Source organism: Tursiops truncatus, chromosome 8 (genome assembly GCF_011762595.2).
Source record: "Tursiops truncatus isolate mTurTru1 chromosome 8, mTurTru1.mat.Y, whole genome shotgun sequence".
Taxonomy (NCBI): domain Eukaryota; kingdom Metazoa; phylum Chordata; class Mammalia; order Artiodactyla; family Delphinidae; genus Tursiops; species Tursiops truncatus.
Genome location: NC_047041.1, coordinates 98,402,060 through 98,414,151, shown reverse-complemented (window position 1 = coordinate 98,414,151; position 12,092 = coordinate 98,402,060). Strand labels below are relative to the sequence as shown.

The following is a 12,092-nucleotide window of genomic DNA, read 5'->3' as shown; positions in this document are numbered from 1 at the left end:
ATCGTGACGGCAGGTGTGATTTTTCTCAGCACATGTCTGAGAGGTGGGTAGGACGGTGTCTGGATCCCACGTGAAGTCCATTCTCATGTCTTTCATGCCCTTGATTTTCTTTTAGACCTCTATTGCTGAGTGCTTGACATACCTTGATAACGGTGTTGTGTTTGTCGGGTCTCGCCTTGGTGACTCCCAGCTTGTGAAGGTGAGAAGACATTTTCTTCTTTCTGGCTTCTTTCTTGCAGTCTTCACTGCTTCTTCATTAAGTTCTTTCTGTGTTTAGTACCTCTCAGAGTTTCTTCAGTTCATCCATATGCCTGCTATCCACCTTTCTACTTGGTTGATTTAGCATCCTACCCTGACTAGCTGTTTGTCCTAAATGTTCATTCAACAAATGTGCCGGGCAAGGGGCTAGGTACTGTGGGTACAATGATGAACAAGAGCTAGCTTCTACCTTCAAATAGGTCATAGTCTAATGTATTTGATCCCCTCTAGAATATGAGAATTTGAACCTTCTCTGCAGAAGAATGCATGCAAACATTTTACATTAATTTCCAGCTGTTCCTCTGAAATCCATCCATGGGATGCCAGGTTAGAAATCCCTGGCTGGTTAGTGGGTCACCTCTAGGATAACCATGTTCCTTAGCAGTTCCCTTCTAGAAGCATCCAGTAGAGCATAAGAAGCATCCGTAAGAGCATAAGATCTTCTTAGAGCATGAGAAGATCTAGTAGGGTTGAGTTTCTTTTGGATGATAACTCTCTTTAGGGTGGGTCTGGAGCATTCTAGGCCTAGCATTGTTCTTTCTTTTTCAGCTCAATGTTGACAGCAATGAACAAGGCTCCTATGTAGTGGCCATGGAAACCTTTACCAATTTAGGACCCATTGTGGACATGTGTGTGGTGGACCTGGAGAGGCAGGGGCAGGGACAGGTAAGGGGGTCATCCTGGAAAGGGATAGTTGGTATGCCCACTCAAACGGTGTCCTCCTGGGTCTGCTTAGCTAGAATGGGGAGTGTGCACTGCAGATAACTTTTAAGAGCCTCACTCACTAATTTCCAATGATGTGAGGATAACTACCATTTATTGAGTGCCTATCTTGGTCTGCCAGGCAGTCTACATACATTATCTATAATCACACAAGCACTGTGTTAGATAGGGATTCTTGGCCATTTCAGAAGTGAGGAAACTTAAGGCTGAGAAGGATTAAGCAACTTGTCCAAGGTTACATAACTACTAAATGGCAGGTGTGTCTGCCTTCAGATCCTGTGCTCTTTCCAGTAAACTAGGTTCCCAGGGTGGAAACAAGCTTGCTAGGAATAGTGGTAGGAACCTTTTGCTTCTTGGACTAGGATATCCTGTCTGCTTGATAAATTTGAGAGACTTTGGAGATCAACCTCTGCTAAGTCTGCATCCTCAAACCTAGCTCCACAACAAAGGGTCCTTGGTTTTAGGTATAGCTTGTTTACTTTGTGAGCATCAGTCTAGTTGCCTCAGTCTGGAGTGGGTTATTTAGAAACCTTTTCTCTACTTGCAGCTGGTCACTTGCTCTGGGGCTTTCAAGGAAGGCTCTTTGCGGATCATCCGGAATGGAATTGGAATCCACGAGCATGCCAGCATTGACTTGCCAGGCATCAAAGGTATCCTTTTGGTGGACATAGGATGCAGATCTTACTTGAGTGACTTTGGCCTCATTACATGTCATGAAGACACTTCCAGGGGGGAGCAGATCAAATGAAGAGTAAAAAAATTCATAGTGCCAAATAAGCGGTAGAAGCTTAAATATATTGAAAAGTTCCAAAGTAAACTTAAAGAGAATATTGACCAAAATTGGATTATGGGGCTTCCCTGGTGGCGCAGTGGTTGAGAGTCCGCCTGCCGATGCAGGGGATGTGGGTTCGTGCCCCGGTCCGGGAGGATCTCACATGCCGCAGAGCGGCTGGGCCCGTGAGCCATGGCTGCTGAGCCTGCGCGTCCGGACCCTGTGCTCCGCAACGGGAGAGGCCACAACAGTGAGAGACCCGCGTACCGCAAAAAAAAAAAAAAAAACTTGGATAATGGAGTAGAGGAATGGTGGAAGAAAGATTACAAGTGAAATTTAATGTTGTTTATATAAGGGAACTGATAGAATCCGTAAAGAGAGAGGAGACTGAGAATTTCATAGAAAGATGTACATGTAAAGGTAACTTCTAGAACAAAAGTACAGATCTTTGTAAATTCCAAGAGAACATAATAGTCGAAAAGATCAAAGAAAGACTACATAGTGAAAGACTTTTATAATATACAAACAGTAAACATAACCTAAAATAATATGACAGAACTGATATCAAACATCTGTATGAGTAACTCATATATCAGATATCTGGTACCAGTAAACAAATGGGCTAAACTCACCTGTTATAAGAAAAAGATGATCAGATTGGATCATAAGGCAAAAATTAATTCAAAGTAGTATATAGGAGGCACATCTTAAAAAAAAAATAATTCAGAATATAAAAAAGTAAGAGGATGAGAACATATTAATAAAAAAATAGAGGTTTATGAATTAGGAAGAGATCATAAAACTACAAAACTCAAGAGAATCAACTGAAAAGCTAACAGGCAGTAAGAATTCATTAAGGTAGGATATAAAATTAATGTTCTGAAATCAGTAGTTTTCATGTAAAAACACAATTAGAAGGTATAGTAGAGGGAAAGAGACAATTTACAATAGGAATAAAAAGATAAAATACCAAGGAATAAGTTTAACAAGAATTGTGCAAAATCTATGTAAGGAAAACTTTAAGATACTCTTAAAGGATTAAAAGGATAGATTGATCAAATGAAAAAGACATGCCAAGGTCTTATAAGTTAACATTATAAAGCTCTTTCTCTCTGATTTTTATATTTAATGTATTTCAATAAAAATATCAATAGGTTTTTTTTCTTTGACCTGGGCAAGTCAAAGACCAAATGGGAAACAGAAGCAGCAAGAAAAGCTAGGAAGGGCTTCCCTGGTGGCACAGTGGTTGAGAGTCTGCTCCGCAACGGGAGAGGCCACAACAGAGAGAGGCCCGCGTACCGCAAAAAAAAAAAAAAAAAAGAACAGCTAGGAAAACTTAAAGAGCAATGAGACGGGCCTAGTTACCAGATATAAAAACGTACTATTAAACCTTAGAAATTAAAAGTTTGGTTTTGGTGCACGAATAGGCAAGAGTCCCATGGGCAGACTCAAATGTCCCGAAATAAACACAACTGTATGTGGGACTTTAGTGTACAATAGTGGTGGTATCTCAGGTCAGTGAGGTAAAGATAATTCTTTTGAATAAATGGTGTTGGGATAACTGGAGTCATTTGGGAAAAGATAAGTGTGGATCCATACTGCTCAGTGTATACCTTGCTAGAATCTAAATGGATCAAAGACTTAATATAAAAATATGAAGCCATACAAAAACTAAAAGAAAAAGGTGGTGAATTCTTTTCTAATTTTGGAGTGAGGATAGTCAAACAATGACTCAAAAGTACAGAAGCCAAAAAGAAAGATTAATAAACTATCAGCATAAAAATAAAACACTTCTGCATGGCAAAAACAAAACACTGCAAGCTAAGTTAGAAGAAATGGCAAATTGGATAAAAACGTTTGTAGTTTATCTTATAGGCAAAGGCCTAATCTCTCTTAATTCATAAAAAATTTCTAGAAAGACCACGAAATTTCCTGCCCCCAAATTAGCAAAGTACATGGATAGACAGGTAACAAGCCTAACTTATAATAAGTGCAAATCAAAACAAAATAGTGATACTATACTTTACCAGATGCCAAAGTTGAAGTTTGACAACACATTGTGTTGGTGAGGCTGCGAGAAAATGAGCGTGCTCACTGAAAATGTCTGCGGAAACTACAACTGCATCTAGTGATTTGCCCCGCAAGCCCAATTCTGGGCATCTAGCCCATAGACCTTTATATGTATAAAGTGACATAAATACAAGATTACTCATTGTGGCGTTGTATATTGTGGCAATATACTGAAAAAGGGTCCATCAGTGGGAACTAACTAATAAACTGTTACATCCATACAATTAAATACTGTGCAGATGTCAAAAACAAGAAACTATTCTGTTATGATAAAGGCCCAGGCATATATTAGATGAAAAAACAAGGTGCAGACAGTTTGTGATAGGCCATTGTATATTGGCTTGCAACACAGTGTTTACCTATTTTCCTAAATTAAAAAGAATTGGAAGGATAAACTACTATTGTTTACTTATTTGGGGGCTAGGTTGGAAGGAGAGGTATAGGGGTGAGACTTCTGTGTTAAATATTTAAAAAATAAATTTTGGGACTTCCCTGGTGGTTCAGTCGTTAAGAATCTGCCTGCCAATACAGGGGACACAGGTTCGAGCCCTGGTCTGGGAAGATCCCACATGCTGTGGAGCAACTAAACCCATGTACCATAGCTACTGAGCCTGCACTCTAGAGCCCGCGAGCCACAACTACTGAGCCCATGTGCCACAACTACTGAAGCCCCTGCGCCTAGAGCCCAAGCTCCGCAACAAGAGAAGCCACTGCAGTGAGAAGCCCGTGAACCGCAACAAAGAGTAGCCCCGGCTCGACACAACTAGAGAAAGCCCATGTGCAGCAACGAAGACCCAACACAGCCAAAAATAAAATAAATTTTAAAAAAATTAAAAAATAAAAAACAAATTTTGACTTTGAGTCATGGAGATGAATTATCCCATCCAAAATCAAATGAAAAACCGAAAAATATCAGGCTCAAACAGCTTTAAAAATATCTAACTTCTTCAGAGTCTTAAAGCTAGGGAGGAACAGAGTGGGTATTTTATCTCAGGACTGACACCAAATTTCTTGCTCTTCCCGTGGGGTTAGGCTGCTCCTTCCTTAGATTGTGGGAGCGGAGTGTTGGTCTGTGCTGTGCCTCTTAATCTTTGATCTTTGTTCCAGGCTTATGGCCCCTGCGGTCTGATCCTAATCGGGAGACTGATGACACTTTGGTGCTCTCTTTTGTGGGCCAGACAAGGTAAGATGAGTCTGGTGCCAGCTCCAGGTGCTCATGTGAAGGTTGCAAGGTGGGGCAGCTGGTCTGGCTGACCCTGGCCTTCCATTCTGCTGCAGAGTTCTCATGTTAAACGGAGAGGAAGTGGAAGAAACTGAACTGATGGGTTTTGTGGACGATCAGCAAACTTTCTTCTGTGGCAATGTGGCTCATCAACAACTCATCCAGGTAGTAACGGAGAAAAGGGCGGGCCTCGTTTACACTTGAATTTGACCTAGAGTGCAGTACAGAGCACTACCGGATTTTTGGAAGTCAGTTTTTATGGCTCTAAAAGTAATGTAAAAAGGCTAGGGAAAAAACTGGAATTACCTAATCACCCACTACTGAGAGCAGTTTAATTAACTCTTAACTTTGGAGTTGTTCCTTTTAGCTTTAATTTTTCTTTGCAAATGTATATACGGTCGGCCCTTTGTATCTGTGGGTTTGGATCAGAAATATTTGGGATGGGAATTCCCTGGTGGTCCAGTGGTTAGGACTTGGCATTTTCACTTCCATCCCTGGTTAGGGAACTAAGATCCTGTAAGCCAAGTGGCATGGCTGAAAAAAAAAATGGGGGAAAAAAACTTCAGAAAGTTCAAAAAGCAAAACTTGAATTTGCTGTGCACCAGCAGCTATTTACGTATCATTTACACTGTATTTACAATTATTTACATAGCATTTACATTATATTAGGTATTATAATCTAGAGATGATTTAAAATACACTTAAGGATGTGAGTAGTTTATAAGCAATTATTGTTCCGTTTTATATAAGGGACTTGATTGAGCATCTGCGGATTTTGGTATCGGCTGGGGGATTCTGGAACCAGTCCCCTGCAGATACTGAGGGATGACTGTATATTGTGTTTATTCACATTTTCTTTTATGGATGGGATCATTATATATATATTTTTTGAGGGTGGGCAGGGGGATATTGTTTTCACACTAATTATATCCTGTCTTCTGAGACACACTTTTCCCCCGTGTTATAATAGTAGTATATACTTATTTGGAGAATACTGAAAAGCACAAAGGAAAAAAACCAGTCGTAGGCTACCATCCATATATGACTTTTGGGAGCACTTTCAGGGCGCTAATTATTATAACCAGAGTTCTAACTCTGTTCAGATCCTTATCTTAAATCTTTCTGTGATATGGGGGGCATATAGCCTTTTGGCACTTTTGTTAGCTGTGAGAGCCTGATTTCTTCGCACCTCTCAACGCCTGGCAGTCTTTTTAAGTTTGGAGTGACCGTGATGCTCTTGGTGTTTTGCACACCCTCCTCACCTTTTGAGCCGTTCTCCACACTGAGCAGAGTCAGTGATTTGCCTGTGGCAGGTGTAGCACTTGAGGGCCTGAGGACTATTGAACTGTCTTTATCTTTTTATCCTCTTGGTCTTCCTTTTAGGCAACAGGCAGTGGTGGGTTTGGTAAAAACCAGAGGGAAGCTTCTGTCAGTTTGTTGGACAAATGTGGGGAGTGCCCAGTTACTGACTCATCGCTTTGTCAGTGTTTTCTAACTGGTGGCCTGAATACTGGCCCCAGCTCACATATCTCCTGTTAAAGGGCTTTCCTGTTTTTTTTTTTTGATTTTCAGAATTATGCTGCTGCCCTGGTTTTGTAATTTACACTAGACCAGACCCTTCAAAAGCTGATTTCCTATTTTATACCAGCCCAATTATTACTAATGATGGATTTCTTCTCTTTTTTCTCGAGGCAATATTAGGTTTTTTATTAAAATCTTTAGTCTTCCCCATTGAAGCTTCTGAAACACCTTTGTTCAGCCATCAAAAGGACCACATTTTCTGTGTATGAAACCAGAGTTCTGCTTTCTGATCTCTCCCAAACTAGAGCCTTTCCTTTCTCAGAGCTGTGATCCTGCAGCCTCGGCTCGGCATCACACCCTGTCCTTGGTCCTCTAGACCCTGCACCGGGGCTTGAAGACAACCACCCCTCCCCCTTTGGCTCCTCTAGCTTTGAATTACACGTAAACCTTGCTGGCCTTAAAAAAATACCTTCTAGACCCCAGAACTTCCCTCCAGCTATTGCCCTATCTCCGTCTTCATCTAGATTCTGGAATCAAAAAAGTCTGTCTACACTGGCTCTCTTCCTTCTCCTATCTTCACTGCAGGCTGCCTGATATGACCCCTCCTACTAAATTGGGTGCACATTCCAGTAGCTGCTGCCTCTTTCTTGAGATGTGTCCTTCCTGAGCTGTCCACTTCCCTCTTTTCTAACTTTCTTTCTAACCCTCTAAATGTGCCTTCTCATATACTTTTTTTTTTTTGAGGCTTGTTTTTAACTTTATAGTGATGTCTTTTTTTTTGAATTTTATTTTATTTATTTTTTTATACAGCAGGTTCTTATTAGTTATCTATTTTATACATATTATTGTATATATGTCAACCCAGATCTCCCAGTTCATCCCACCACCACCCACCCCCCACCACTTTCCCCCCTTGGTGTCCATACGTTTGTTCTCTACAATGATGGGCTTCTTTACCAAATGGAAAGGCTAATAACCCTTTGAAATATTATGTAATCCCATTGTAGTTCATTAGTATGAATAACAGCTTGTAGTGTTTCTGCATCCCCCATAGTGTTTATAATTCTAAAGGGCTTTCCTCTTTAAGTAGAAACTCAATTTTGATAAGTAAGGTGTATTGATACATAATAGTGTTATCAGCCTGCTTTCTGTTTTATTTCAATGATGAAATAAATGTATTCATACATAGTAAAGAACTTGTATATTTTGGATATTTTATTTTATTTATTTATTTATTTTTTGGCTGTGCCGCGTGGCTTGCAGGATCTTAGTTCCCTGACCAGGGATTGAACCTGCGCCCTCGGCAGTGAAAGCGCGGAGCCCTAACCACTGGGCCGCCGGGGAATTCCCAGAACTTGGATATTTTAGAGACCTGATTTTTGGGTTGAGAAAAACAACTAGACTTGTAGTTGCAGGTCTTATTTACTCCATCGATACCTTTCCATAGGTTGTGTTACCCAAGCCTTACTCAGAGTGAAACAGGCCTTCTCTTTTTCTGCCTGTAGGTATGTAAGCTGTAAGCTGCTTGAAGCCAGTCTTCTTCAGGGCTTCAGCTAAAAATGACATCTTCATGTAATTAATCATTGCAGAACTTTGGAAAAATATATCTATGTGGCAGAGGAGCTTATTCTTAGGGTTCCACCAGGGCAGCATTTACCACCTTCTCACCCCTGTTTAGATCCCTGCAGGGGCTTGGAGACATTGCTCTTCTTTCTCTAGATCACTTCAGCATCTGTGAGGTTGGTCTCTCAAGACCCCAAAGCTCTCGTCAGTGAGTGGAAGGAGCCTCAGGGCAAGAACATCAGTGTGGCCTCCTGCAATAGCAGCCAGGTAGTAGTAGCCGTGGGAAGGGCCCTCTACTACCTGCAGATCCATCCTCAGGAGCTCCGACAGATCAGGTGTGTGTTTATCTGTCTGCTCTTTTTGCCCTCCCTGTTCTCTGGGGCTTCTTTGATCCTTGGATTCCTTCCTCTGACGTATTCTTCCTTGTTCAGCCACACAGAGATGGAACACGAAGTGGCCTGCTTGGACATCACCCCTTTAGGGGACAGCAGTGGAATGTCCCCTCTTTGTGCTATTGGTCTCTGGACAGACATCTCAGCCCGAATCGCGAAGCTGCCCTCTTTTGAGCTACTGCACAAAGAGATGCTGGGTGGAGGTGTGTTTCTTTTAAGGACCTGGGTTGGGATCAGAATCAGAATTTGGAACAAGAACTTAATGTACCTCTTTCCCACAGAGATCATTCCTCGTTCTATCCTGATGACCACCTTTGAGAGTAGCCACTACCTCCTTTGTGCCTTGGGAGATGGGGCGCTTTTCTACTTCGGGCTCAACATTGAGACAGGTGAGACTAGCACCTCGAGTGAGGGGCTCTTCGGAAAATCTGGAGTATTGGAGTTGGCAGAGTTCTTAGCCTCAGGGTGCTGCTTTTGAAGCTTCACAGTCCAGCTGTGTGTCCTGTTTCGTTTCTTTCCTTTTTTCTCTGGATGCCGTTCTTTCTGTAGGCCTGTTGAGCGACCGTAAGAAGGTGACTCTGGGCACCCAGCCCACCGTATTGAGGACTTTCCGTTCTCTTTCTACCACCAACGTCTTTGCTTGCTCTGACCGCCCCACTGTCATCTACAGCAGCAACCACAAATTGGTCTTCTCCAATGTCAACCTCAAGGAGGTGAACTACATGTGTCCCCTCAACTCAGATGGCTACCCTGACAGGTGAGCCTCTTTTTCTTTCCTCAGCGAGAGCCAGGAGTGAGGACATCGTGTTTTTTTCCTCAGACCCTCCCCTCCAGCCTTTTCCTAATGACAAAGTCCGTGACCAGCTGAGATGGGAGTATAGAGCAGAGGTTTGCAAATCTCGGCTATGCAGTAGAAACACCTTGGAAGCCTTTTTAAATGTACAGAATTATTTTTGAATCCTTCTTAGAGTTTGATTTGGTGGATCTAGGGTTGAGCCCTAGATCTGAATCTATATTTTTAGAAAACCCCGTAGGCGATTCAAATGATTAGTCAAGTTTCAGAACCCCTGATGCAGAGATCTTTATGTATTCCCCTGGAGCAGCGATTCTCAAAGTGTGGCTCCTCATAGCCACAGCACTACCTGGGAACGCATTGGGAACGTAAATTCTCAGGCCTCACCCACGGATCCACTGAATCAGAAACTCCAGGGTTGGACCCAGCAGTCTAGTTTAACAAGCCTCCCAGCTGATTCTGATGCCAGCATGGTTTGATAGTTTGAGCATCACTGTTCTATATTCGAATGCTTTAGTATTAAATAGTTAGTTGTTAAAAATCTCAGCCTAGGCCCAACCAGACCAATTAAATAGGAAAATCTCAGGGGTGGGACCAGGCATGTTTCCCAGGTGTGATTTAGCATAGAGTCAGTTGAGAACCACTACCCTGGGGTAAGCTAGTGTAATTCTGCCTTGTTTTCCTTCCCCTTGTGGAGTTGCCTCGTAGAATCCTTTCCTTCCTTGGGTCTACTCACTCTAAACCCAGAACCTTCTTTCCAGCCTGGCACTGGCCAACAACAGCACCCTCACCATTGGCACCATTGACGAGATACAGAAGCTGCATATTCGTACGGTTCCCCTCTATGAATCTCCCAGGTGAGGGCAGGGTAGGGGAGCTGCGGGGGCAGGGGTGCCCTGGGGGTTGGTGTGGAGTACCTCAGACTTCTCCTGAGGGGGCCCTGTTGCTCTGTACTTGTTCTACAGGAAGATCTGCTACCAGGAGGTGTCCCAGTGCTTCGGGGTCCTCTCCAGCCGTATTGAAGTCCAGGACACGAGTGGGGGCACAACTGCTCTGAGGCCCAGCGCCAGCACCCAGGTGAGGGCAGTGGACAAAGAAAGATGGTGTGAGAGCGGGGCAAACTGTTCTGTAAAGGCTCAGCTAGTAAATAGTTCTGGCTTTGCAGGTCATATGATCTCAGTCACAACTACTCAACTCTGTCTGCCGTTACAAAGGCAACCATAGACAACAGGTGGGCATAGCTGGGTTCCAATAAAACTTTATTATTTATTTATTTAAGAAAAAAATTTATTTATTTTTGGCTGCATTGGGTCTTTACTGCTGTGCACGGGCTTTCTTTAGCTGAGGTGAGCGGGGGCTACTCTTCCTTGCAGTGCACGGGCTTCTCATTGCGGTGGCTTCTCTTGTTGCGGAGCATAGGCTCTAGAGCGCAGGCTCAGTAGTTGTGGCGCACGGGCTTAGTTGTTCCGCGGCATGTGGGATCTTCCCGGACCAGGGATCAAAGCCGTGTCCCCTGCATTGTCAGGCGGATTCTTAACCACTGTGCCACGAGGGAAGTCCCAAAACTTTATTTAAAAAAATAATTATTTATTTGGTTGCCCTGGGTCTTAGTTGTGGCAGGCAGGCCCCTTAGTTGCAGTTTGAGGGCTCCTTTGGTTGCGGCTTACCGGCTCCTTAGTTGAGGCATGCGTGTAGGATCTAGTTCCCTGACCAGGGATCAAACCCAGGCCCCCTGCATTGGGAGCATGGAGTCTTAACCACTGCGCCACCAGGGAAATCCCCAATAAAACTTTATAAAAACAGGCAGTGAGCTGGATTTGGCCCCCTCATTAGAGGCTTGAGAAGAACTTTGAGTAAGCGTGGCTGTCAGTGATTTTGCTACTTGGTAGCCTTGCCTGATGAATAATTCCTTTTCTCTTAACATCAGTTTGGGTGCTTTGTGTAGGGTATGGGTAACAGTGCAGTATAATAGGTAAGAGCATGGCATTTGGAGTCTGACAGAACTGACTCCAAAGTTTATTGCTAGCCTCGTGACCTTGGGCAACTTCATTTTTCTCATCTGCAAAATGATAGTAGTGGGACAACATGGAGCCGCACATCACAGACCCAATGGAGATGTTAGCTGATCGTTTTAGTCCACGTATTCTCTGCCTTCCTTGCTCGCAGACATCTGTGGTATGGCTTCTTCCCTTAATCCAGAGTAGAAGGTCTTTACATTTTTCTTTTTATTTGCAGTGCTCTCCTGCTCCTCCCATTGAGAGAGGTGGAAGCCTGTCACTTTACTAGGTCGCCTGAGTTTCTCGTTAGCTTTCTTGATGTCGTAGCATCACTGTTTAGTGCTCTCTAATGCTCTTACGTTCTGGCGGTGTTTTGGATGCTGTGTCCATACCATATGGAATTTGGATCCTTAGCCTTGGTCCCTGAGTCCTCCTTGAAGCCCTCTGTTCTTTAGGCTCCATGCAAGCGGCCAGCCGTAAGGTTTCCTGGTTCAGACTCAGCCACTGTTCCCTGATCCTGCCTGATGCTCACACTGTTGTTCCCAGCACCCGTTCTGCTTTTGAGAGGGGTGATGTGTGTTCTCTCTGTTCCCAGGCCCTGTCCAGCAGCGTCAGCTCCAGCAAGCTGTTCTCCAGCAGCACAGCCCCTCACGAGACCTCCTTTGGAGAAGAGGTGGAGGTGCATAACCTCCTTATCATTGACCAGCACACCTTTGAAGGTGCAGATGAGCTCTTTCTGTCATTTTGTACCTACGTCCTCCCTAAGCTAGGCTCTTCTGGG

General features: G+C 43.5%; 1 protein-coding gene across 1 annotated transcript in view; it reads left to right on the top strand.

Moving 5' to 3' along the window:
- The window catches only part of DDB1 (damage specific DNA binding protein 1), a 31,206-nt gene that overhangs the window by 8,032 nt on the left and 11,082 nt on the right, over positions 1-12,092 (top strand). Inside the window, exons 8-19 of the mRNA XM_019933970.3 lie at positions 116-199; positions 808-924; positions 1,529-1,631; positions 4,931-5,006; positions 5,102-5,210; positions 8,286-8,464; positions 8,561-8,724; positions 8,803-8,910; positions 9,071-9,278; positions 10,076-10,171; positions 10,280-10,391; positions 11,907-12,030. Coding sequence (XP_019789529.1) covers positions 116-199; positions 808-924; positions 1,529-1,631; positions 4,931-5,006; positions 5,102-5,210; positions 8,286-8,464; positions 8,561-8,724; positions 8,803-8,910; positions 9,071-9,278; positions 10,076-10,171; positions 10,280-10,391; positions 11,907-12,030 — 1,480 coding nt within the window. The remainder of the gene's footprint in view (positions 1-115; positions 200-807; positions 925-1,528; positions 1,632-4,930; positions 5,007-5,101; positions 5,211-8,285; positions 8,465-8,560; positions 8,725-8,802; positions 8,911-9,070; positions 9,279-10,075; positions 10,172-10,279; positions 10,392-11,906; positions 12,031-12,092) is intronic.